Source organism: Falco peregrinus, chromosome 12, assembly GCF_023634155.1.
Source record: "Falco peregrinus isolate bFalPer1 chromosome 12, bFalPer1.pri, whole genome shotgun sequence".
Classification (NCBI taxonomy): Eukaryota; Metazoa; Chordata; class Aves; order Falconiformes; family Falconidae; genus Falco; species Falco peregrinus.
The window spans coordinates 27,657,817-27,685,482 of NC_073732.1; the positions used below are offsets into that span (position 1 = coordinate 27,657,817).

The 27,666-nt window shown below is 40.3% G+C and overlaps 1 protein-coding gene across 3 annotated transcripts; it reads right to left on the reverse strand.

The window, feature by feature from the left end:
- Nucleotides 1-328: 328 nt before the first annotated feature.
- Nucleotides 329-17,253, reverse strand: MLF1 (myeloid leukemia factor 1). 3 transcript variants are annotated; one of them, XM_055817355.1, is made up of 7 exons: nt 17,125-17,253; nt 11,745-11,907; nt 6,371-6,460; nt 5,352-5,480; nt 4,116-4,275; nt 3,390-3,522; nt 329-2,441 (listed from the first exon to the last, which is right to left on the reverse strand). In XM_055817355.1, exons 1-7 carry the CDS (start codon nt 17,169-17,171, stop codon nt 2,339-2,341), a joined length of 825 nt encoding a protein of 274 aa, XP_055673330.1. In that variant the 5' UTR covers nt 17,172-17,253; the 3' UTR covers nt 329-2,338. The 3 variants fall into 3 exon arrangements, with proteins under 3 accessions (XP_055673330.1, XP_055673331.1, XP_013161209.1); XM_055817356.1 differs by lacking the exon at nt 17,125-17,253 and adding an exon at nt 16,406-16,430; XM_013305755.3 differs by lacking the exon at nt 17,125-17,253 and having other exon boundaries at nt 6,371-6,457.
- Nucleotides 17,254-27,666: the final 10,413 nt, after the last annotated feature.

Below are 27,666 nucleotides of genomic sequence, written 5' to 3' on the forward strand. Positions count from 1 at the left end.
ACCTATACTCTCATTTATACATTAAAAAAAAAAATCAAAAAAAAAATCCCTTGCTTTTATGCTTACACCAGGCACAGCGACCCTGCATACACAAGAAGCCTCCAGGAGAGCTCTGAAGCAGAGGAAGGCCAGCCATCCCCATGCTCAAGTCCCATCTCATCTGTTTCCTTCTAGCAAACTTACGGTAAATGCTCGTTTTCCTTCTGGAAAGAGGCACACTTTCCCTCATTGCCTTGTTACTGGTGTAACATATTACAGTGTTTCAAAGTGGCCCAAAATAAACAATGCACAGGGCATGTTGTGGTGAGAGTAAGCCAAACAAAATCCATAAATAATAAATAACTTTATTAAAGAATTACAGTTTCAGATGTTTCTACACAGAACAGCTTCTTCTGGATGACATTTTAGAATATTGTTTTGCATAATCTAATGAATATTAGCCTCTTCCCACTATAATTTTAAAACCAAAGTATTGGATTACTGATTACATGCATGTATCTTTTTAACCTTTGTAAAGCATAGACAAGAATTTAAGTTGTCAGATGAATACTATTTTCTGTTAAATAGCATTCCTCAGATTTATCTGAAGTTACAACATGAAAAACTTTTCTGCCATTTATTACTGGGAAATTTAAGTGACATTCCTGGAAAATACCTTATATGCTTAATGACATTAACTGCAAAAATCAAAGTTGCCTTCAGTGTATGGAAGATCAGGCTTGTTCTTTTTTTGTTGTACTTTTGCTTTTTAAGGAGAGTAAAAGCATCCCTCACAGCCAGGGTTCTGGCAAGCACAACTCCAGTATCACGGTTTCAGCCTGTTCCCCCTGTCAGAGGTTGCCAACCCCCTACCAGACACTTACACTTACTGCCATTAGTATTTGCTCTAATAATAGGAAGAGACCATTGCATTAAAGAAGCAAATAAACAATTGCCTTCCCCTTGTGAGTCAGAGTTCAACAAAAGTATTTCTGATTATTTCTGCACATCAATAAACATAGAATTAAATAATCTGGGGAATTTGCAGAGAGCTTAAATATGATTTAAAGGCCATTTTCTTTTTGGCAAAACAAATATTAATCTTACTAAACCTATTCTTTTATCATATAAATAGTGCCTTTTTTAGGGCTATGCTATAATGTTTTAGCCGTGAAATATATGCTAATGCTGTAATGTTATAGCCTACAGAAGTTATTTACGCTACAACATAGGGATCAAGTCTGTGTAACAAAACAGCATAGGCGCAGCTGTAGTACAAAGAGCTCTCCTGTTTTCAGCCGCACAGTTGGCTTTTCTCTAGAACATAAGACTCTTTAACCAAACTAACAACAACATCAAGGGAGATCAAGTGTTAGATTTAGGATCATTCTACATTCACTAAAACAGGACACTAAAGAATAGAAACACCATCTCGTCTCATCTCAGCTGACGGGGAAGTGTTCTCCTGTATGCAGGGCTCTTTTAGCTTTTTAGAGCAGAAATGGTGTAATCATTCATTATCCAGTTAACTACTGCCTACTCAACCCATTTCTCCCACATATTTTTCTGATTAATAACTAATAGTTACAGCTGAGTTTTAGGACACTGGTATTACTACAGAATAATTAAGAGCTACGACAGAGGACCTCCAAGAATGAAAAATAACGGGCCACCTCCAAAGAAAATACACAAAGGATGAAAAATACAAAGTTGACAGTTGAGGCACAGAAAATAAGAGATGCAAGCACAGCCTATGAACATAAGAACACTGGTAAACTAAAACTAAAAATATTTTTCATTTTAGTATTTCCTCTCACTTTTCCTCATGTTAAATCAAGGTGAATCTGGGGTTTCTGTAACAATTTACAGCATGGTTTTAAAGAAAAAGATATAGAGTGTCTACAGTGTATTCAAATAGCTATTAATTCCTGTATCACCTAGAAAATTAATAATATTTCAGCCACACAAAATAAAAAAGAGAATTTATTTTCTGTGCAAGTTTTCGAGTGTGGGAAAAATTAGTTCCATTACCAGGCTTAATAAAGTGGGACTGGTGCAGCTGTAGCAGAAAAATCTTGCAAATCAAACCTTTTTTTTTTTTTAAAACAGAATCAGTGATAATCGATTAAAGTGCTTTTAAGTGGAAAGTTGTGGGGTTTTTAATTTACTGAAACTAGTAAAACTAGTAGTTTTAAAGAACATTCAGTTGTCAAACAATCAGAGTAGCAAGGCACACTAATGCTTACTAAAACAAAAAACAGAAATTGGTCATATATACGTGTATACTTATATGAACATAAGCAATGCAGCACCATTATCTTCCTGAAGAAACTCCATTCAGATGGAGAATGGAATAAATTTATTTTTTGCTGCTTTTGATGGGGACATGCGTTCCTTTCACATTGAGATTCTCAAAAGAAACTCTGGGCTCCCTGGAACTTGTAATTGCAAGTGGTTTCTCTCTGAAATAAAACAGCAACAAAAAAGTCACAACCACCATATGATATGGGTAATATACATTCTGTTAATTACTTATGCAAAGGTACAGTTTATTTGTAAGACAGATTGGACTCTCCCTCCAGAACTACTTCCACTGTTACCACCACAGAGTTGGACTGTTTCCTCATCTTGCACACTGAATGAGTAAAAAGAAAATCGCATAGCCTGAAAACTGAAATTGAAGGTAAAGTAGCCTCTGTAACTAGCCTCTAGAACTGAAGAGGTGCTGGAGGGGAAGTGCTCCATGTAGTTTACAGAAGAGGTTTCCGTTCCGTAGCATTCTCTACCAAACATGCAACTGATAAAGGCATCACAACTTACCCTGTGACACCATGTCAAATGGAAGAGGTAGAAAACCTGTAGCTTGGCAGAATGCAGCCTATGGAGGGGAGCTCCTCTATTTACGGATAAAGTCCTCATTCCTACACAGACTTCCTGATTTTAAGATTAGGTGAGGTCTCATTTGAAATCTAACCCTCAAGTGAGGGGTGTTTCCATCTCCAACTATATGGATGGAGTCTTTTGTTTGTTCACCCAAGAGAACGGATCAACCTAGCCCTCAATAAGGATTACACCTTAATACAACTAACAGTTTCATGGCTGGGGGGGCAGCTACAACATTTGTACATAGCTGAGCTAAGAGCACTGGCATATTTCTCTAGAAAAAACACTCACTGTTTTAGCCTATTAATTCACTATTTTCAGAGTCAAAATACCAAACCTCTTCAAAACTTGGTTAACAAAATACTGCCTTACACTGTTTATTGTGGCATCATGAGAAACGGGGGAATAAAACATACTATTTCTACGCAGATTGCCAATAAGCATTGTTGGTTTATGAACAGATTGCTTCAGAATTGAGTTTTCATTCTGCTGCTAGTATTTTGTTATGCTGATAGGAAACTTTTTACCTTCTTAATCCATCCTCTTTGGGTATGTGGTGAATACTTCTGTATTTTGGAGCTTCTAAAGTATACCTAGCTCTAGATGGCTTGAACTTCATAATCTGTTTCTGCCACTCTTCATCAAAGGTCTGGGCCTCAGCTGAAAGGCAGTTAAAGTTTACTTTTTACTTTTAATAAATGCAAACAAGATAGGAGAAAACATGTAACGAAAATCAGGGGGGGGGTTAGAACAGTGGTTTTTTAAATTTGTGGTCCATTATTCTCCGCATGGCCTGCAAACTACTTCTAGGGGATCTGTAAAAGACAACTGCCAGTAAGATTGTGTTTGGAAGATAAAAGTAAAAAACCCTGAAAGTCACTGGTTTGTAAAAGTATACACACATTTTAACCACACATCCCTTAAATATGTATATTAGCCACAAACACACACAACAAATAGTACAATTCTGTAAAGAGCTTGCTTGAAACCATAAAATATCATTAAAAGTATTTTCAAATATGAACAGCTGTTGTGCAAGCAAACAATACCAGCTGCACTAGAATACAACATTTTCAAGTTGTAACCGGTTAATTTAGGTTGTCCAAATTTCTATCAACTAAGGAAACCTGATTTGCAGACTTTCAGACTGTCTGAAAGACAGTCCCTTTTAAGAAGTCTCAAGCTGGAAATTCAAAATTGGTGTATGAAAGAACAGCGTAAAGCCCATTAGAGAACTGCATAAAAAGACATACTTTCATCCAGGTTGATGAATTCTTGGTTCATTTCTTCATCACCGGTCTTGCTGTTCTTTGACTTTTTAATGACATGAGCACGATCATGAATATGATGACCAATAGCCATTTTTTCCAGTCCACTTTCAGAATCCTTGAGTGCTTTTCTTGTCTCCTTAACCTGTACAACGAAGAGAAATAAGTGTCCTAACCAAAAAAAAAGTTTTTAAAAAATCCAACTTCCTTCCAAAGGTTTTATATCTTTCTTTTGAAAAAGTTAGGTTTTACAGGCTTTTCCAATTGTCTCCTTTACTGTGTTGGCTGAAAATACATCAGCAAAGCACAAATCAAGTCTATTTTTTTTTCCTTAACAGACAGGAAGATTAAGCAAGAACACCTAAAGTTTCTTAAGTAACATACATGCTGGATATTAATTGTTGTTGGGGGGTGGGGGAGCTTAGTCTAAATATACTACACACAGACAAGTCTTTAACATTCTCCTTGACAACAGAATGAGTAACAGCCGATGCCAATATTCTCAGCATGAAGGGACAACTAATTACTAAGTTGTCATGTTGACTGGCTTGAAACCCAGGCAACCACTTATCACTGTGTTCATAGGTATATTATTAGAATCTTTTTGATAACTAAGTGTCTGCTTGAGCTTGAACACATCCCACAGCCAATCATGCTCAACGGCCTTTACTGCTCACATATAGTCTTTCATGAACCTTGCTTCAGGGTTCAAATTCAAATTCAAATTTCTTAGCAGAATTAGATGCAACAGCTGCAAGGAAGTCAATGAAAGGGCATCTTCATCTGAAACGTTACGTAAGCATTTAAAAGTGCTTGAGTAAAGGGGACTATCTGAACCCATGTTTTGCATAAACAGACTACCTCTTGCTATCTTATATTTTAGACAGAATTTTAAATGTACAAGAGGATTAATTATAGCCAAGCCATTGGAGACTGCCTTGAAGAATCACCTGTTCCAGCACTCAGTTTTTCAGTGTTTGATAGGCGTACAATTCATTTAGATGTTTACTTAGAAACATACAAATTACAAGGAAGAAAACTGCGCTTAGCTAAAGAAGCCTTTAATCTAGAACAGTATTTAAACAGGCATATATTTTACAAAATTATAAGAGTTAACTGTCTCTAGTAAAAAGAACCTGAAGAAAACTGTGGTTTGGTATAGATGAACTTCAATTCTGATAATTACATACCACCTTTTTGCTGCGTCTCAGGACTACTTACACCTCCTGGAGCTGTGCGTGTCTGAGCTGAAGCTTGGAAAACTTTTGGTGGTTCATCCCCTATTTTGGAGTATGTCATCACAGAGGAGGAGCTGAATGTGTGTGCACCTGGATGGATGGTCAGGTCATCCTACAAACAATGTAAACTTCTTTTGTTACTAAAAGTTAAAACTTGTGGATAATAGGTAAGCACATTCTGAAACCATCTTATTACAAAAAAGAATACCCCCCTGAAAAACTAACCCACAGTCCCAGCACCATAAGTATGGCCTGTTGGAAAGGGACCTTGGCATTTGATAAGCACTCGCTCTTGTCCTAGCCTTGTCTGGCCACAGGCCTCCCCATGCCAGGGAACGTGACAACAAATAAAAAGCATGGGCAGCAATAAGTAAACTGTTCAAAGGTTTTCCCTGGCACAGTTTGGTTCAGTAATGAAGATACAACCTGTAACAGCAGTCCTGTCTTGCCACATATGGTATATAATAAGGTGTGTAAAGAGTTCAGGTGAACTAGGACTTGAGCAACAATGGTTACAAGCCATTTTACAAGGCCAGTAAAACACAGTAAATACCTATTGAGTGTTGCTGAGTGTATCGGTTTTATCTTCAAAGACTGTGAAGAAAGAAGCAGGACTGAAAATAAAATCAGAAGAAAGCCTATATGCAGGGTGCCATTTAGGTGTTTGTGGTTTTGTTGTTTTAAAGTGTACAGTAACACTTTAAACTGCTCCTTCACTTAAGGTGTCAGCTCTGGCAAGAGCCAGAGACCAGATAAGTTACAGCAGTTCTAACCCCTAGAGAATCAAGCATGTATTTAAAGCACGGTTGTTAGCAAATAATCAGTGACAGCACAGAGAATTATAACCATCATACAGTCTGAGGAAAAAAGCCAAAAAAGTTCTTGCTATCTGCTTGAGACTAGTAACCTTTTCCTTGGCAGGACTTTCCGAGTAGTATTTTAAACAACTGTAATTCTCCAATACAGTTAATTTTAGAACAAATTTTTAACAACTTCACTTACAAATTTTCTTTGCATTTCCAGCATACTGTTTCTCATATTTGACATCATCCTGTCCATTGCAAAAAAAGGCTCCCCAAAATCTGCATCCTGCTAAAAGAAAAGACATCAAAATTAAGACAGTCTTCTGACTCCTCAGGTTCTGAAGCTTTTTTTCTACATGCATTTTTTAATGCAAACCAGACCATCAAAAAGGTTTTCTTCCACAGATTGCAATTCATAGACATAGACAAGCCAAAACGCATCTTTTCAAACGGAAAATTGCAAGCTAGCATGGGGAGCTTGGTTAAGTTGGAGAGACTAGAAGGACAGAAGTGAAAGATTTTACTCTCACATGTCAAAATAAGCTCATATTGTGGCCAGTTTACAAGAAATATTTTCATATACCTTCTAACCTAACCAGCTTCTTCTGTAAAATAGTGTGTGACCCTCCATGCCTTGTAATCTACTGAAGATAACTTATCTCTCTTACGCAAATCCCTTAATGCATAAGGAATCACACTGAAAATGCATCCCAGCAGACACAGGTGTTCCTCTGCAAAAGTAGTGTACATTACTCATAAAAAGACAGTGTAGAAAAATCAGAAAACCATAACTTGGTATTTTAACAGCAGCTTAATTACTTGACACTATAGAGGTATTAAACAAAACATTCATTTGTTATTTCTACATGAAAGCAGGAGATCCAGTGGTGTTGCACAAAAGACAGATACTGATGGCATACTGATGAAAGCTAACTTTGGAAGAAAAAACCCCAAAGAAATAATAAAAAAAAAATACAGGGAGATGAAGTAGAGAAAGGGTGAACTCAGGATCCTAAGTGACCATCTGGGAAGATAGCAATGCTGTCCCAAATGAGCATCCTTCTCTGGGCTCCTCTCCAGTGCAGCAGGTGGTGATGATAAAGATGATTTTCACCATGCTTTTCCTCTCTTGCTAAGAGCTTTTCCTTAGGACCTCTTCAAACTCCCTATGGGGCTGCCTGGTTTCCAAGACAAGCAGCTCTGGCTGGAGTATGATGGTTGAGAGCAAACTTGGTGGCTGGTGGGCTTCTGGACACAGGCATGCCTAGCTGCTTCCCAGGAGAGCCACTGTGCCAGCACCACACTCTGGTCCACGTGAGGCCTTAAGAAAAGAAAGGAAAACAGCTCCCAGGGGCTCTGCAAAACCCAGCAGCTTTGGCAAGAGGCAGGCTGCCAGGCTGCACAGAGTAGCCCTTCACACAACTGAGGTGCGATGAAACACCAGGATGCTAGTTAGAATAGCAAACAACCCATGTTCCTCCAACTATGGGAAATATATAGAATTAAATTTAAGTAAATTCATTTAAATAGCTATGTATTTACAAGTTTAAAAATAAAATCTGCAGTTTAAGCACAAAAAACAGTAAAATTCAGGTATAGAAGATCTTCAGCTTCTTTCTTGAGTAGCAAGAAATCTGAATCCTTAAGGGATATCAAAATCTCTGGGCAACAACTACAGACAATTTAGAGGATCAAATGATTTAAAGTGTCAGTAACTCCAGAAAACTGCCTTCAGCTTGAATCTGGGCAATGACCTATGCCATTACATAGTAATCAGCTGTACCTATGGAATTACATACCATACACTGGGGTGGGGGGAGTAAAACCATAGCCTGTGCAGTTAATAGCAAAAGAACTTTGATTAGCTAAAACACTTTCTGCATACAGCAAGTTGCCAACTCATGCAACTGCAAAAGATGATTAAATAAGTAACACTTTTAGACCTGAAAATTCAAGACGACCCATGCTTATTTTTATCTGCTCTGTGAGAGCCACTCTCTTAAGCTACTGGTTTTCGATCTGAGGACTCTCTAAAGCCTTCCAAAGGAAGCAAAAAGCTCCACGAGGGTCATAACAATAAGTTTTGTTTCCCTCGGGCACTTTTTACCATTTTTTACAAGATATTCCAGACACCACCCCCGAACTATTCCAAGTTCCAGTGGAAACTGTCTCCAGAAGTTGGCCTGTCTCAGCTGTGACCAGCGTTACAGGTCTTGCTGGTATTACACCCACAAACACTCCAAGCCGGTAGTGTCCATCTGCAGGGAGCACCCAAATTTGGATTCTCTCTCCAGGTATTATTTCATTCATTTCCATCAGAGATCAAGCACCAATAGATACTTTGCCAAGTAGAAAAGCCAGCTGCTCAGTAGTAACTTCTCCAATCTTGAGATCAGCATACTTAGTCTATCCCAGCATTTTTGTTTATTAAAGGGGGGGATATCTTTCTTGAATAATATTGTTCCATATGTCTAAACACCAACAAAAGCAGTTTGCAGGCACACTGAGACTAGACTTTGTCCATGCGTTAGTTATGCAGACAGTATACACATACTAGCAAGAGCTACACGGTTATTGCTCCTGGGATACTAACCACTATACCAAAGCCTGCAAAGGGCATAAGGGAGCAGCTTGTTGCCTGGAAGAAAAAGTACCAGCATCTTTTAGTTGTTATACTCGTTATCAGACACAGCAGAAGTAACTTGCATATACAGCACTTACACAGTGTGCTTTCATATACAGCAGGTGATATTAAATATTTCCGATCAAATAAAAACAGTCACTCAAGAGGACCTTGGTAATTTATAGCGTGCTATGACCGTATAATATGAAGTAGTCTCTGGGTATATAGAAGCAATATATTTATACTAACGATATTGGAAAATGATAGCTGTCATCACATTTAATAAGTCATATTCATATGTATGTACTAGAAGCACTTAAAGCTAGAAGTTGAGAAACATTTGTATACCATAGCAACCTTTGTACTAAAATCATGTAAAACATGACAGTGCTTCAGACATCACCCACTTCTCTGAAAACACTTCATTCTAGTCATGCAATAGAAGCCCATCACCGAAAGTTGATTAAAATCAACAAATCAATAGTCCCCTTAAGGTAAATTTATGTAATTAAATTTCAGAAGGTTGGCATCCAATTTTAGAGCTTAAAAAATTAAGTGATGCAGCTGACCTGTTCACAAGCACTCTTTATGTATTACAAGTATAAAGGTATTTCTTTAAAATATCCACACATCCCTCACGACAAAAAAATCAAGTCTAACTTGTCAGCAGTTTTAGAGGTCACTGCAAAGAAGTTCTAGGTAAATCTATCATCATATACAGAATCACCCGAAGACAAATCCCCATGAGCAAATTATATTCTTCTGCAGTCATATAAATAGATGTGGCTATAAACACCACAAATACAGTTCCTGTTAGACCAACTGATATTGAATATCCCTATAAGACAGGGCAATGAGATGCTAGAAAACACATTGATGTTTCCAGGAAACTAAGATTGGAGAGTTATATAAAAGCCTACCTAAAGAAAGACTGGTTAGACAGAATTACCAAACACTTTTCAGTAATTTTAAGTACAAAAGGAAAGAATTAGCCAATTCTTGAATACTTTCATGAACTCTTTCAGATTGCAGTTCTAATATGTAGTGACAGAAAAGAGCTTAATATATTTTTTCTGTATATACCAAGCGCAAAAGGATATCCTCAGAAATACCAGATACCCAAACAAAACCAAATGACAGTATCCCTTAAGATGTTTTACTCCATTCCTCCTGCTCATACTCTTTCCTCCTCCTCCCCTCCCTCCAAGAGGCTAAAACCTGATGCTGCAAACCTGCTTGAGAAAGGAAAAGCATTTCCAAATTTGAACGCTATTATTGACACATTCTGCTCCTCCTAAAGCAGTTTTAGGCATGCTAGTTTGCTTAAACATAGAATTACAGTATCAGTAATCAGTATGGGTCATTTTAAGAAAGTATATTTTACATGGCAGTGAAGACAATTATATTTTTATGTAGGAAAAGATGATTATTTCAAGTGTTTGAATCATTTCTGGAGGGAAACCAGTCAACACAGTTTGAGACCACAACAAGGCTCAAGTACTCAGTGCCAAGTCTTCTGTGACATCTGACAACTCTTAGGTGAAACATGAGGAACATGAAAAGATACTGGAAAGTTTTTAGCATGTGTGGAATTCTTTTGTGCTTATCAAAATAACACAGCACTCTTGTGCCTTTAACTTCTTTCTGTAACCACAGATAAATGTTTTCCATGCCTCACATTTATCCCCCACTGCCAACAACAAGGGACATAAACCCCTAAGCTATTAGGATAAGGTTTGACATTCTTTTTTTTAAAGGAAAAAGTCTGATCTGGTTTTAGGCATCTACTGAACCAAGGCCTAAGAATCTGCTTCAGCAGAGGAAAGATCAAGCCCTAATTAGATCCAGCAGCATCTATATTTGAAACTAACTGGCAATGTATGAGCACAGAGGAAAGAATCTGACAGTTACCCTTTTGACTTGTAGGTGATAGTCTGTGTTTCAGCTGTGTTTATTAAGCTCTAACTATCTAGGTTTGAACAACCACCACCAAATTTGGCTGAGTTCCACAAGCCCCTGTAATCTGTCTTGTCTTTCAACTGTTTTTAAAATCAAATGTGATTCATTAAAGTAAGAAATCATTCAGCTGCAAAATATTTAGCCTGGTGGAAGGAAAGGAACAAACCTGAAATGTATATCCTTTCTAAATACAGCAATTAGATAAGGCTTAGCTACAGAAGTATAAGATATAATCGTCCCACAGGCCGAGAAAGTTGGAAAGATACTTTACGTAAAACATAGATCACTGTCAACTTCTCAGTTTCAGGTGGTAATTTACAGAAATACTAGGTTTCCTATCAACTTCCCTGATCTTTAATTCTTAGTCTTATATCTAGAGGAAACATTAAGAATCAGACCAAATAAAGAATATTAAGCATTTATTCACAGTTGCCAAGTTGAAGCAGGGTTTAAAATACCTGTGTAGATACTGCTTAGGTGGCTGAACCACAAGTTTGTGTTAAATCAAGCTAATAACTAGACACAAGATACTAAAATGCAGAGTGAAGGCATAAATACATCAAGGTCCCTTTTTAAGTTAAGTTGGCATGAAAGGGAAATAAGCATTCAGAGAAGGCTGTCATTGGGCATTTTTAATGCCTTTCTGCAACAGAAACATTTAATACATAATATTTATTAAACCAAACATTTGATAAATATGTTTAGTTTGTTTCATTAAATATTGCATATTCAATGTTCAATAACATACAGGTTTTGTTATTAGTCCTAACAGAAGCTTGTCAGTGTTAAGTCATAGGCCATTAAGGAACCAAGAGAGACATTATTTACATTTAGCTCAGCAACAAAACAATCTGCCCAAGGTTGCAATAACCCAGCCAGACCTGCGTTTCCGCTGGACCAAATCTAACAGAAATGGAAATGTGAAGCCAACTGTATTACCAGTAAATGTAAATTCCATGTAGCAATCCCTAGAGATTAAGAAAATACTTACTCTGCGATTTCCTCTTAGAGCAACCTGAGAGTCCTGGCGTGCTCTTCGATCTACTGTTCTCTCCCCACCATCTGTTATACTGAGAAATGGATCTCGTCCAAAAGGATCAGAAAAGCCTCTCATCATCTGCCGCATATATTCATGGTGTGCAACAAAAGGATCACTGAAAAAGAGATATTTTGCATAGGAAGTCATTGGTGTTTATTCCAAGCTATGCAAAATGGCTCTGAAATTTTTAAAACTCAATTTTTAAATCATTCCATACAGTTCTTTATTAATATTATTTAATAGCACCCAACTGGGCAATCTTCTGTTCCTCACAAACTCTCACTTCTTTCACTTTTCTTCCCACCTCTCAAGTTGGTTGGGTGTTTAGGGTCTTTTGTCTTCTCAGCTACCTTCATCGCTTTCCTCTGGTCTTGGGTGCCTGTATTGCTTTTTCTCTTTCCTCATCTTTTCCAAAAAGATTCCGTCCTTTACAGCCACCTTTCACTCCAGCCTGCATTTACTATCTGCCAGAAACTATAAAATTGACCTTTTTTTTTTTTGTCACTACTTCTACCTCCAACCCCTGATGTTAAAGGAATTCTTTCTTTTTCCTCTCCTTTTTTCACTTTCATCTTCCACAGCTTAGCATGGTACCACTCACAGAATGTCATCATGTCCTACTATGTTCCCCCCCTCATCCCTCAAATTTGAGTGGGAGCAGCCAGCAAGATAACTTTTCATCCTCCTTGACCCACATGCTCAATAATGCACACTGTCCTCTGAACTCAAGCCAGCTCCATTGCCTTTACTTTAGTGACTCGCTATTGCATCTTTGCCTTCCTTTTCCTTCCCCTCCACAAATCATGTTCCCACATTCCTTTTCTCTGCTTAGGAAGAAATATTCCTACTGGCTTTTTCCTTTCCTGTTAAGTTTTCCCCCTCTTTCTTCCCAAAGCTTGGCTTGCAGGTAAAACATTGCTCAAGGTGCTCTCCATTACTACTCACTTCATTCTTTGCATTCTCTAATTTAAACAAGAATTAAGTATTTGTAACTGAGGCCAGAGGAGGAGCAAAACAGGATTTTGTCAGAAGCACAATATATGATCAGTACTGTTGCCTGTGGTCCAAGGCTACAAATTACTACTTCATACAAAAAACATGCTTCATTTCCTCCTCCCTTCATCTCCATTCTAATTTCCCCTTTGCTATTGCGCTGGAAGTCACTTTATTAACATTTAACAGTCATTTCCAAGGTATGTTTACTTAGAAGCACCTCATCTTCCTTCCTATCAATTTCCTGGCACTCCCCAGACACCTCACACCCTCATTCTCTCCAGAACGCCACAACCTTTCCTGTCACATCTCATGCCTCTATGAAGAGAAGCCTCAGATCGTTCCTCTGACTTCTTCAAAGCCCAATCATCTCTTTAAGGCCTCCTGAACAGTTTTTTTATTCTTCCCACCTCGTCTCTCCAGTCCCATGAAAACTAGTTTCCATGCCACATAGCCGCTTTCATCTCTTCACTTTGTACTCTCTTCTTGTGCCAAAGTTACATATAGGTTGTTGGTTTGGTTGGTTTTTTTCCTTTTCAATTCAAAAAAATAAGGTTCCAAATATAACACTGGATTAATTTTCAGACAAGGCTTTTTGTTTAGCACATTATCCTTTTAAGTTACATACATACTTAACTCTTCCAGTGCAAATAGACCCTTATAGTTTAGAATTAGTTTTACCATTGTCATTAAGCAGACACTAATCTGCCCCACTCACATGACTGCTAGCTTTAACTTCAGTCCTAATGTGATAAGCAGCTCGCACAGCAAGTGTCCCCTCACTTTTCACAGGATGAAGAACAGACGGAAAAAATGCTGCTGAATCCAAGATGAGGGAAGCACGCAAACACTACCACAGTGTATACATACTTCCATCAAATCTATTTTGGCACCACACACTTCAGTTAGATTTGGTTTTCAAAACACAAAAAAATATGAACTTCATTCCACCAGTAACTTAGACATAAAAAAATTTCTCCCTGCTACCTTCCAGTTCAAAAGAAGAAGGACAGTCGTAAAATAAGCTCTCAACAACACATCATAAGCAAAACAAGATTCCATATATTTAATGTTGGTAAGAAAAATTGGTTTAGTGTGCATAACACATTGTAGTACATCTCATCTGATATAAAACAATGCTTTATACCTTCTGAAATTGTCCTTTTTGCCTTATTTCAATTTCTCTGGCAACTCCTCTTGGCTGCTTACCCTCTGCTACATCTGTTTGACACACTCATACCTGCATCTAAAACTGTGAGGTTTTGTTGTTTGTTTGGGTTTTTTTAATGAAAAATCTATGACACAATGTAGAAATACAGCTTCTTACTGTCAGTGACAGGGAAGCAAGATATATGCTGTGGAGTGACAGATTTAGGAACAGAAGTCTCCCAGTTCCCTAGGGACATTTTAGAGAACCATTCATGAAAAGATCTAGCTTTGTCAAGCCTTGAAAAAAATACTACAATTTTTGTATACTCTGGAGTAGGGCAAAACCAATGGAAAATCAACAGAGAATCTGTCTGGAAGAAAAGGCTTCCAAGGAATTAAACCTACCACTTTGACAGCTCTGATGACTGAAACTCAAACTATAACTACAAAAGGGAGCATGTCACCCTTACAAACAAACAAAAAAATAATCATATATATGTGGGGTTTTTTTAAAAAAAGTCAAACCTTTTCCCATAGAGGATGCAAGATCTTAAGTTCTTTGCTCCTATCATAGTTTTTATAGGATAGCAGTAAGTGTAGAACCCTAGTTTAATTACCATTGATTACATCTGACTTAAAATATGACCTTTTTTAGGGGGGAAAGATAGATACATTTGATGAGAAGGACAAGATTTTTGCACACTTTTCACTATTACAGCATAATAGTGATGAGGAAAAAGAAAGGAGGTTCTAGAAGGGTTTTGCACAAAGAATTTGTGCCCCTCACATGTTAAGCACCATAAGTTATTTTCCAGACTAAGTTCTGAATGGAGACAAACAATTTATGCGTTTGTTGTTCCACTACTCTGCAGTAACAAAATTTTGTGTAATAAGTAGGTAATCTGATGATCACCTGACATCCAGGTGTTTACAGAGATCAATAAAGAAAATAAAAATGTTCAGCCTCCGAGACTGTTACAGTCACAAACAAGTATGTCTACTGTATGGAGAAAGAGACATTAAAAAGGCTGATGCTGCTAATGCACTTGCAAGTGAGAATTTTCACTGAGATGCATCTCACTTGGAAAGTTCTTGCACAATTCAGGCTTAAACTCCAAAGTTTAAGGCTCTATGGTCCAGGTTGAAATACAATGTTACTCCTTCGATGTATGTTTCTGGTCAGTTGAAAAATCAGTGTCTTAGAATAATCAAATAAGTTTATTATGTTTGCAAATTGTACTTCATGTTAGTTTTTGTTTGGTTTGGTTTTTTTTTTTCTTAGGAAGTTATGTAAGCCTGAAGTTGCAGAACCACACTGGAGATAACACCTGGAACAATAAAACAAAAGCTGTGTATTGGTGAATTAAAAACAGAGGCCAACTGCACTTGGCAGTGAAGACACAACTTCTGCACCTGTCCAGGCTATTAGGGATGAAACTCAGCTGGGCCTGAGCAGCACTTTGGCTGGCTGGCTGACTGACTGGTGCTTCCCCAGGACAGCTGCTCACAGATGGAGACCTTTCTTCTAAACCAGGCACTATTTCCAGTTCAGCAGTCAAAAATCTCTCCTTAAGAGGCAACAGAAGCCTATTACTACACTATTTTGGAAGCTAATCTTATCTGAAGTAATAAGCTCATTTCCTTAACTATACGCAAAACAGATTTACAAGGGCAGTGCCAAGAAAATTAATCTCAACATCAGTCTCTCTCATCTATTTCACATACACTGCCTCCCTCCCTCTATCTTCCACAATCTTTTTCCCCCAACAATTTTAAACTGCATCGGTGGCTACAATAAAAAATTAATAAATCAAATTGATAAGTAAGAGGAAAGCAACCAAGACTTCAAAAGCATGCTACAAATAACTACAAACAAAACTTAATTTCCATTATTATTCTACTTTCACACAGAGGATTTGCGTAGTGAATTTTTCTACATAGCGTATCCTGCATGTAACTGATGAGTTGTTACAATAGCATGCATATTCCTAGAAACCAAGGGTACTAATCCATCTTGCACAGCTTTAAAAACTAGAAACTGTCCCACTGCTAGGAACATGCTTTTGCAACTAAGCAATCGATTCTTCTTTAAGAGCTACAAACACAACCCCAACCAGAAAACCCTGTAACTAAGAGAGACAGTCAACAAACCTGTATCACAAGGCCTGATGCCTTACTGTTCCTCAGCCACCCACCAGCACTACCCCTTATCTTTCCTTGTAATTAAACCCCACATAGTTTTTTCTAAAGATGCGGTCTTACTAAAATCATTTAGGCTCCTCCGAGTTCTCAGATCCCACTCTCACGCACTACAGGTTACAGTTTCTGGCAAAAGCCGTGAAATGGGGCCAGGCTAGATCCTGCAGCAGTTTCAGCTATCCCAGCACGCCAGGGGAGCACCTGCACAGCGCACTACTTTGGTTTAGGTTCCAGTGGTAGAAGAGAAATTTATTTCAGAGCTAAGTACATACACATGATCTACTCCAAGCACTATCATTGTGCTCAACATATGGAAAACGCCTCCGCTGCGCTAGTGTCACCATCGGCTCAGGAAATCGGCACGAGGAGACAGCTTGCCTTTATTGATCTCATCCATGCGTTTGCAAAGTTTTAATGCAAGAACACCTGGCGTTAGCTTTAGTGCACTGACATGAATTCAGAACAGTCTGTGGCCAAAGGAAAAAAAGTATCCAGAAAAGCTGTAACATTCAGCACCTATCCGCTTTTTAAGAAACAAGAAAAAACAAACTGAAGACACTCAGACCAGGGGAGGTGAAGGTTTCCTCTCGGTAGACCACTATGACATTACGATTAAGCTCCCCACCGCGCTATGGGCGGTAAGGATCGAAGCGTTACTGAGGAGGGGGGTAAGAGACAAGACCGCGGCATTTAACACCCACGGGCAGTTTCACCCCCTGCACAGCTCTAGAGGGCACTGCGGACGGCCACGGCCCTGGGGTCCCTAGCGGAGCGCGGCGGCCCGCCCCGGCGCTGCCCCCCCGGACACGCGCGCTCCGTCCGGGCCGGCACCCGCTGAGGCGACAGCCGGGGAGCGCGGCGGCCCCCCCCGCCGCCTCAGACCCGCCCGGGCCGACCCCCCGCACCCCCCCGGCGCTGGGGCCCCAGGGCCGCCGCCCGCCAGCCCGACCCGGCGCGCCGGGGCTGCGGAGGGCCTGGCCCGGCCCCTCACCGAAAGAAGGGGTCCTCCTCGAAGCAGCGCCCCAGCCCGCCGAACATGGCTGCGGTCCGCGGCGGAGTGAGCGCCCCAGCCCCGCCGGCCCCTCGCGGCGGCTCCCGCGCCCCCGCATGACACCTCGCAGCGCCGCCACTGGCCGCCGCCGCTCTGACGTAAGCGAGAGGGGCGGGGCTCGCCGCGAGCCACCGTTGCCGTGGCAACTGGCGCCGCCGCGCGGTCCCGCTCGGGAAGGCTCGGGCCGGGGCCCAGCGCGGGGACCGGCGCGGAGCGGGGGCGGCCCCGGTCGTGCGGCCCCGCGGCGCCCCTCGGGCCCGCTCCCTCCGCACCCCTTTGCCCGGGCAGGCCGCGGGGTCTGGCCCGGCGCGGCTCGGAGCGGTGCTGTCCGCGGCAGGGAGCCGGCCCAGCCGTCGCCTCAGCTCCTGGCGGGTGGGCGCCGCCGCACGGCTCGGGCCGCCGGCCCGGCCTGAGCGGTTTTTACAATAATTGCGGTTTTTCCGGTAGGTGGCAGCAAAATAAAGCGCCCGTGCGTGTGCGGGGCGGGCGGCGTCCCTTCCCCCGCGGCTGAGCCGGCCTCTGCCCCGGCAGGACGGGAGCCTCCGGCCGAGCGGCGGCCCCCAGCGGCCAGCGCCCGGGCAGCCGCGGGCGGTGTCAGCGGGACGGGGAGGCGGCGACAAACCGCGGCCGGGGAGGGTGTCCGGCCGCAGTGCTGCCCTGCCTGCGGGCGGCCGCCGCGGCCGCTGGCGTCCCAGGGTCACCTTTCCCTCCGCACCGGCTGAGCACTGGCGCGGCACAGCCCGTTGCTGAGGCTTCGCGGTAGTTGCCCTCCATTCGGTACCGCTTAACTGTGCCGGCTTGGGGAGCGGGGACTGTTAGCGTTACTGGTTAAACAGAAAGGGAAAATGAGCTCTTTGCCTTCTTGGTGGGCAGCGGCAGTCCCACGGCCGGCTGTCACGGAGGAACCCCTCAGCAAACCCTGTGGCTGGGCACGGCCCCCAAAGGAAGGTTTCAGTATCAGAACGGAGCTGCGGTTGTTGTCTAGGTTTCCTGCAGAGCAGCGCGGTTGGGAACGTGTGGGGGTGTGCGTAAGAACAGCGGCCACCTATAAACTCGCTCCTGAAGGAGGACAGCTTGAAAGAACCAGAGGTATAAGAGTCTTCCCTTCATTCTTCATAAAAGGGGAGAATTGTGGAGAAAAGCATTTATGTGTTTGGAAAAAATTCCCCTGGTTTAGAGGGCAAAGCTTCTCAGAGCTGTGAGCCGGAGGGCTGTTTCCTCTCCAGCACCTCCTGTCGAGAGACAGGTGAAGGCTCTTCCCCCCTCTCCTCACATCTCTTTCAATATCCCAGTTTTTAGGGGAAATATAGAAAGTGTGCCCTGGATAACCAGGTGGGATTAGAGAGCATCGGAGTATTTATATGGTAGTCATGAAAGTAGATCCTTTGTTCCACTAAGATCCATCATCATGCTGCAGAAGCAGCTCTGCTGGTATTTGGCCCAAAGTGGAAAACTGACATAAAAGATGAATGAACGGAGCCTGCAATATTTTTGAAAAATATCTGTAATCGGGTGAGCATTGATTTTGCTGTCTACTGATGTAGACTTCTCTTTAGACCTTAGCAAGTGGTGATATTGCAGCCTTAAGATGCACTCCCAAGTTCGAGCACTTGTTACAGTGAAAACGTTTATACTGACTGACTGGTGGGCAGGGAAGCATGACAGAAAAAGGGTTACCCATTGATTATCCAGGTGAAGTCTGTGAACTGTTTGTACATTTCTGATGAAAGATTAGCAAATAAAACAAATCAGGCGGTAGTCATGGAAGTGAACTCTGCCGCTTTGGGGTTTTTTATAACAAAATCTTGTGCCAGTTATGATGTTATCAAAGAACTTTTTTATTGCTCAGAGACAGAATTCAAGCTTTGTTTCAAACCGCACACAAAAGTATTGCAAATGTTGTAGTAATATCATCCTCTGCACTGTAGTTAGTCTTTCAATCCACAGATTTTAAAGCTCTTTAAAACTCCTCTGAAGCTAGTGTTTTCGTACTAGAAATGCAATAAACAGTAGCTTTACCATAGTGATTAGGTCACGTACAGTGCTCATTTATTAATTACTTGCCATTATATTTTGATTAATAGACAGATGCCCTGGATCAATTTGGGTTTGCTATTACAGCAGTTCATTAATATCCATGACATGGTATACCAGAACATTCACTTATTACTTGCTACAAACCAGCAAGGTGAATTTTCTTTAACATAATCAGCATGCCAAATACAAAATCCTGCAAATTCATATCCTCCTGGAGCTTCATCTTCTCAAAATATTTGTTTTGGTGTGGTTAACTTGTTTGCAGTCTTCTATCAGTACCTACGTAGTTTTGGTGTTTTGTTTTTTTAAACAATATTTATTTAACAGTTTCTGCACACGGATACCAAACAGACTACAAGTTCAGTTAGCACCATGCAGCCTTTGTACGAATTCAGCCTTGCAAAACCAAACCTTCTATACAACGATGAAACTGAAACGTAGAGCTTTCCAACAGCCATTCAGAGTACATCACATCATCTGCAGTTTGCTGTTTAATTTTATGCAGACCCCAACTCCAAACGATTAAATTTCTTTCCAAGTAAGAGCAGATCCAGAGCTGGATTACTGTGCAGAGAACTAAGCAATATGAGTTCCAGTTATTGTTAATTTTTTAGCTTCTAGTGGGAAGATGGGCCCTGTTAGAAGTGAGCTCATTATGAGAGGCTCACTAACACGATAAAGTCAGTACTCTATTTGCACAGAGTGATATCTCTAATTGCTCAGGCCTTCTTATGGTTTGTGTCTGCTTCAGTTAGATTTCTTTTGTGTAGATAAAAAGACTTCTGTAAGAAATCACCTCTGTGCTACAGCACTGTCAGTCTGGAGGGCATCTCCAATGAGATTAATGATGTCTGCCTTAATATAAGAAAACTTTGCATAAATGAGATTATGGTTTCTGTTGAAACCTGCCAACTCTTATTCATTTGCAGTAAATATTATCTTTAATTAAAAGTTTTAAGGTATCTTGTTCCTGAAATAATGAGATCTACAGTGATTTCCCTTAGGAATTAATTTACCTTCTTAATTCTTATTCATTTCGGTGATATGACTATTTAAATCTGATTCAGACTTCAGAGCTTTGTTGAACATATTCATCTAGAACAAAAGGTCATTTTGCCATACTGACGTTTTGTTAGTATTTATAATTCTCTGTTCTCTCTTGATTCCAAAGATACGGGTTTAGATTCCTGCCCCAAACATTTTCTACTAACACTTCTGTTCATCTTAACTCTTTATGCTGAGTGGCTCTTTTCCACAGCTGTTTCCCTTTGGCTTATGTTTTCTGTTATGTCCAGAGTACAAATCAATTATAGTGACACTGCAAAAAGATCCTGATTGTGATCGACTTATTTAGAATAGCACAGCTATGTAAAATATTCTAAAACACATGGAAAACATTTGGTGCAATTGCTGAGAAATGCAGGAATATTTCTGCCTTGATATCTGGGTAGTCATCAGCTATACTTTCTCTACAAGGATTATTTTTAACCAGTAGGGATGCTTAACACTTGGAAGTGAAAATTGCATTCCTGCATCCCTGTTGAAATAGGCAAAGTGCCAGCCAGCAACTGGTTTGTGAGAATGAGAGCCAGAGTCCATTTTAAGATTGTACACCAAGGGCCAATATTTTGCAAGATTTTAAAATATGTAATCATTATAACTAAATTGCAAGGTTCCCTTGTTTTAAAAATAAATATATACCAAGATTAAAAAGTAATATTATAAAGAAATAGTCAGTTTGCATACACAAAGGTGGCACCAAGAAAAAAGAAAGCATAAATACTCGTTAGTTCATTATCAGGAGACTTTTCTATGAAATCTAATCAGAATCATGAGGCATCCTCTCCGTCCCTTCATTGGTGCTCGAAGATGCTGGGTCTGACACTGATGAAACATCAGATGGTTTAAAAGTGGGGTAATTATAGTAATGAAGTAAATGGAGCAAGACAGAAGAAGAAATGTCTCTTGGTGTTGACCAGAGCTGGTTTTGTTCTTGTCTCTGATGTATTTTGTCAGTGTTAAGCAGATAAGTTGAACCATGTTTTCTGTAAGATGCAGACTGGGAAAGATTAATTCCTGCTTTTTATAGGAAGAGATTTCTGTCTTTTGCTGTTATTGCAAAATTTTCCATTTTCCTCCCAAGAATTTGTTATAGAGAATATTTCTCTGTTCACTCTGAGACTCCCTTTGGACTCTGTATATAATTAAAAAATATCCTTAAAATCTTCTGTTCTGTCTTTGAAGTTGATTTAAAAAAAAAAAAAGAAAAAAAAGAAGACTGTTATACATAGGCAGCAGTAGCAACTCATGGCTGCAGGAGATTCCTAACCCTGTACTGGCACCACTGGCAGGTAAGAAACATGTTTTGTGGCATCAGCGGAGCGTGCGCTGGGACTAGCTATATATAGAATTGTCACCGACTTCTACAAGTTGTTGATAACCTTCCATTTATAACTTATTTGCAGACCAACTTCCTCCCATCACACACAAATTAGAGGATTATCAATAATGTATGAACTAATAAATAATGCTTGCGTGCCGTTGTCAGGGCAACAAATATCATTTAGACTGCAAGAGAGATCCTCGTGTTGTGTCAAGTATATTTGAAGTCTTCTGTATCTGTGAGGCTTCAGCAAAGTAAAAGAATGAGATTTTTTTTGTGTGTTTCTTTGAGGCAGCTGAAAGAACTGGTGACATGTATTCTGTTAGATTCACAGAAACATGAGAGATCCGCTCCCTTTTAAAAATCAATATATTATTTCATTTACTTATTTAATAGCTGTTTACAAAATACCAATAGAAACAATGTGGCAATTGCCAGATGGGATTACCTGGTAAACCTGCATGGTGTCTGGTGTCTTATTTACGCGTTACCTGGGTAGATGTTTTCTAAGATACAGCTCTTGGGCAGGCTTTAGTAGTATGTGACACAGCCTGCCTGGGGCCTCTCGCATCTTTGTAATACAAACTCATTTCCAAGGCCTGCACAATCAGCTTCTGTTTCTTTTACAAGAAGTATTTGCATGTTACTTTTCAAATCCTCTACACACAAGAAAAATCCATTAGAGAGTTTCTAAGTTTTTGGCTTTAATTACATCTTGCAGCAACGAATCCCCAAGTTTAATTTTTCATCACGTGAAACAGCATTTCTTTTAATCAGCCCTAATTTTGCGACCTTTCCCTTTATCTTCTGTTCTTGTTCTTGTTTTTGTTTAGCAGAGTGAAAACTGAGACATATGAATATACATATTGTCATTCTCAAAAAAACATCATAACCAAAAAAGACTCAAGACTAGCCCCAGTGGCAGCTTTTATCATTGATTCCAGGATTTGATCCAAAACTAATATTGGTTTAAATGGTCTCCATTGCCATCATGTACAGTAACTATTGATTTATAAAACTTTGGCAGAACACGTTAAATTATTAGGGAGCAGAGGGAGTTTTGTTCCTGAGTCACTTGAGTAATTTGCAGCTATCTCATTTTGCCATTCCCAATGGCCAAGCAACCAAAAAATACATGTTGAAGATGCTGAATTTGAACAGCTTTCCTCGAGATGATCTATTTATTTCTTAAATCCTGGCAACTTCTCTCTGGCAGTGGAAGGGAGACAAAAAAATTCACACTCTAAGTCTCAGCATGGCATTCACAAGTTGTTTTTCCTGATGCTTCCTTCAGCAGTGCACGGGGCTAACAGCAACATGTGCAGGGGAGGGCTGACTCCTTCCCAAACCCGTACACCGAGAGGTGAGACCCTGTTCTACTGGGCTGCGTGTTGGGGCATTTCTCTTGAAATCAGGGAGAGATAATAGCAAACCGCTGGCACCAGGAGTAAATGCAGCAAATGTATTTATGGGGCAAAATCTTTATCAGGTTAACAGTGAAGACTGCCAAAAGTGAGCTCAGAATTTGGCTATGGCCTCAAGCTGTAAAATCAGACAAAGAAAAATGCAAAATGTATAGCAACACACATCCAGGGCTATAAATCAGCTAGGCAGTGAGAGCTGCTTGATTTACCCAGTGCCTGCAAGAACGAATTTCCATAGGAACTCAAAAACAAGCTTTCCTGCTTCAGGTGATTTGCACCAGGTGAAGCCAAATTTCTCTGCTATTTAAAATTTGCGACCACAGTTCGGACAGTACTGTGTTTGTTCAAGTAATTGAACTAATCTGAAAGGTCTTGCCTGCCTTAGGCTGTTCGTCTCTAAACCTAAAAATTAATCTTTCTAGTTGAGGCAGACATTATTAAAGCCATATTTAAATCAGTCCTGTAGAAAACAAGTATATTAAATGCATGACTTATCACAACATCAAGTTTATAGAGCCCAGAATATGACAAGTTTCAGAGGTAAGGCAAGAAATAATTGTTGGTTTTAATTGTCAAGAAAAATTTTCACTGTTTACCTAAAAAAATAACAACCCAGCTTTTACTACACAATTACTTTTTCATCACATTTGTTGCAGCCCCTGACTTTCAAAAGCGCACGAAAATGTTTAGCTCTGTTTACCCAACTACTGAGAAAACCAGCACAGTACATAAAAATAGGTCCTTTTCCTGAACTATTTTGGAAAAATACTGGTAACAGAGCACTTGCGGGCTCGGCTCAGTTGCGCGCTGTGTATTTCCATGTACTGCCGAGCAATGTCAGAAGCAAGGTTGAAGGTAATTTGAGAGGACTCAGACAATCAGTGCTCAATCCCCAGTCGGTTCTGTAAGGATCAGCAGTTACTATTTAAATTTAAAATATATTGGCATAAATGAGGTATCCTTACTTCTTACAGTTAAGTTCTTTTACAGGTAGACTTAAAGATGCAGTGCAATTTCCAGAAGCTTAAGCGTATTTTTAGTGGAAGTGGCCTTTTGACAGTGTTGTTACAAAGCTGATTACATTCCATCTGTAACGTCAGCCCAGTGCAGTCTTTCGCAAAGGCAGTTTGTTATAGATTGTTCGTAAATGTCAGATAAAAGCATCGTTCTACTGCAAGCAACTAGAGGTAGACATGTAATAACATTTACGGTAATATTTTATTTAAATATATATTCAATTCACATAGCTGCCCAGCTCTGTAACTTGTACGAATGCTGGAATAAGACGACAATATATTTTTTAAAAAAATACTCTGAAATTCACTGAAGAGGAATCGAAAAATGCAATTCGACATTTTTACAAATGTTAGCTGTATTTAGTATCCATTAGTAATAATTAATGAGACTTGTTTATGCCTTCCTTTCAGAACTGTAACATGGAAATCCAGCTGCTCACTCCAGGGATGTGGAGAGCTGCAGTGCCCAGGGAAGGTGCCAGTCCCCCCGCAAACGGCTGGGCTCTGAGCGAGGGGCAGCATGCCCTCAGGCAGCTGATTTTGCTGATGAGGGAGGGCAAGAGTCCACTTTTCCTTCCTACAAACTCCCCCAGAGACAGTGCCACATAGTAAATATTTGGACCTTACCTTTTTGAGTGCTATCTTTTATTTGAAAAGATGCAGATTGGAGGGCACCAGAAAACTATGAGACAAACGGCTCCATCTTGTTACCCTAACTCCAACTCTGGTTAGGGTGTAAAAAGGCAAATTTGTTTTATCTGCATCCCATCCATGCGGCCTCCCTAAGCAGCACCGAGGTTCAGAGCAACAACTGCTCTGGGACAGCAGAGACACCTAGTGGGAATGACATTTTTACTGTGGCAGCTCAGCAGAGGTGACAGCTTTTAAATGACAGCCTTTTCAAAACAGCGCATTCAAAAATGATGCCCCTAGGGCTGAAAAGTTTCTCATATCATTACTGTCCCTACACCCATGCAGCCCTGGTCTATATTGTGTTTCTGAAGAAGCAAAACGATAGCCAAATAGCGATTTTCACTTTCACCTGGGTTTCAATCATGGCATAGCCATGTCCAGCTCACCTTGATGAGGGCAGCCCAGCTGAAGTGCAGCACAGCGCTGGTGTTAGCACTGAGCTCCCTCCTCCCCTCTCCGGGCTAGGCTTCAGCTCCCGCTTCCTTCCAGAAAGAGCAGCCGTATCGTGTCACATCTCACCCCGGAGTGACAATTCCAGAATGACTCAGTGTCTAAGTCTTGCTCACCAGTGTCACAGAATCTGGCCCAGCCACTGCTACTCTTTTTTTCCTAGGTCTTAGCAATGGAGAGAGACAAGGAAGGGAGAAAACAGGAAAAAAGAAATCAGGCAATGCTGCATTAAGTCAAAATTACAAGTGGTGAACATTTTAAAGTCTGGAGTAATAATACTTTTAGCATTGCTTTTCTTTACTGCTGGAAGCTGAAGAGCTGCCGCAGCTCTGTGTCATATGTGGATTAAGTCATAGGTTCAAGCTGCTCTCTCCTGAAACAGGTTTCTAGAGTTCAAGGATCTCCACTAAAAATAACTTCCTTCTTGTAACTTGACAAATGGAAAACTAATCATCGAGAAGGTTGGTTTTGGGTTACTGATGGAAAAATGGCCTTCGGATCATCCAGTCCTGCTCATATCAGAGTGCCTGAAGCAGAAGTAGCAAAATTTGATCTGGCTGGTAGTCTTGTCTTAGATACCGTTACTTTAGCAGCAAAAATCTTTCTAAAATATTACAACGGTAATAATTATTTAAAAACTAGCAACAGCTCCTTTACAAGTAATTATCATAATAAAAAATAGTTGTGGAGATGCTTAGATGGCTCAAGAAATCAGAAAGGGCTAGTGAACATGTTACCTAAAAGTTATCAAATAAAAATCAGCCTGGTTTGACTTTAATTGATGGTGGCTGTTCAGCAGGCTAAGTGAAATGAGTTTGCTAATGTAATTTCTAGGGGTAGAGGTCTTTGCTGACTACCAGAAGACTGAATGGCTCAAGTTACAGCATTATCTTTTCACTCCTACACACCATTTGTCTGCATCAGATTTAAGGTAGTTTGACTTTAGGAGGAACTTTGTGTTAGAGCCGATTGTATCAGAGACACCCTGTCACTAGTCCCGAATGATAAAACCTTGTCACTGCTGTCTCTACAGACTGCAAAACACAGCTAAAAGTCCTGTGTTTTCCTTGGATAACTAACAAACAGCTGTTTCTTTCCCCTTCTTAATCAGGAATCCATTCCCTTTCACCACGAGCACAGAGCAAAGTGGGAAATACAACAACAAAAAGCTTTCCACAGGGAAGAGTCCCACATGCTAAATGTGAGCATATCAGAAGACCTTAAAGCAAAAAAACTAAGCAAGTAGGATTATTGTTGAAAGATGCCACTTTTTTTTGGATCAGGAGATGCATGGGTTGAGAGTCAGCAGTGCGTTTTTCCCAGTTAGTGGCAACTGATTTGTACACATTGATAGGGGTTTCATGTCCATGTTATGACATGGGTAATTAAATCTGTCTCTGGCTGATTAGGTAACACATGCTATCTTTTCCTTAAGCAGAGAGGCCCCACACGTGGAATGGTGGACTGCAGGTGTATTTGGATACAATCCATTTATAATGCATCCAAGTCTTGTAAAATAATTTTAAGCAGTAAGTTTGTCAAAATTCTCCTTAGTCGTGCATAGCTGGTTAAAGAGTGCAGTTCATTTCTGATGTTGCTGCCTTCATCTGTATTTCATTTCTCATACTCAAATATCTGCCTACCTTTGACAGGAAAATGAATAATTTATCACAGGATGCTATTCAAGTAAAAGCAAAATAGTTTACATAACATGAATCAAGAGCGCTGCAGTCTAAACATTTACACTTAGAACCCTATGGCTGGCCTTATACAACCTTTATTTTACTCTACAGGAGCAAACGCAGTTGAACAGCATCTGTCTTTGCTGAAGGTTTAAGCTGTGGAATCAGTAAGATTACAACTCGCAAGACAACGTCTGGCATCACTAAGGTCGCTAGTCAGCTCCACATGAGCTCTCACCTCCAGGACACACACATGAGCATCACTGACTTGCTTTGGGCATCTTTAGAAACCTGTACTCATGAAATGGCAGGTTTGTAACAACAAGGACAGTACATTGTCTGATTTGTAACAGATGGCATCTAGGTAAAGACTCCATCCTGACAATGCCTTCATAATGAATGTTCCAAGTAGGAACTGAGACAGGGTGACAGAATATAGGGCCGACACCAGAAAACCCTCCTCTTACATGACCTGTCTCCAAACAGACACCCGGGCAATAAACAAGTCAGATATTTCCAGAAAACTACATAGTTCTGAGTAATTATTTCTTGGTTATTCTGATCACTAATCTGCAACAGAAACTATAAAAATAAACTTTATAATTATTTGCTTCATGTTTCAAATTATGTTTGGCACGTTTCATTACATATTTCTATTCAGTTCAGATTACCTAAATGCTGTTTCCATTTTCTTTCCAGATCCTGCTTCTCTAGCACGGACTTGCTGGACAAATTTTATTGTTAACTGATAAACAAAAGTAGACACACCCTATTATTACCACCAAGTCTTACTTACT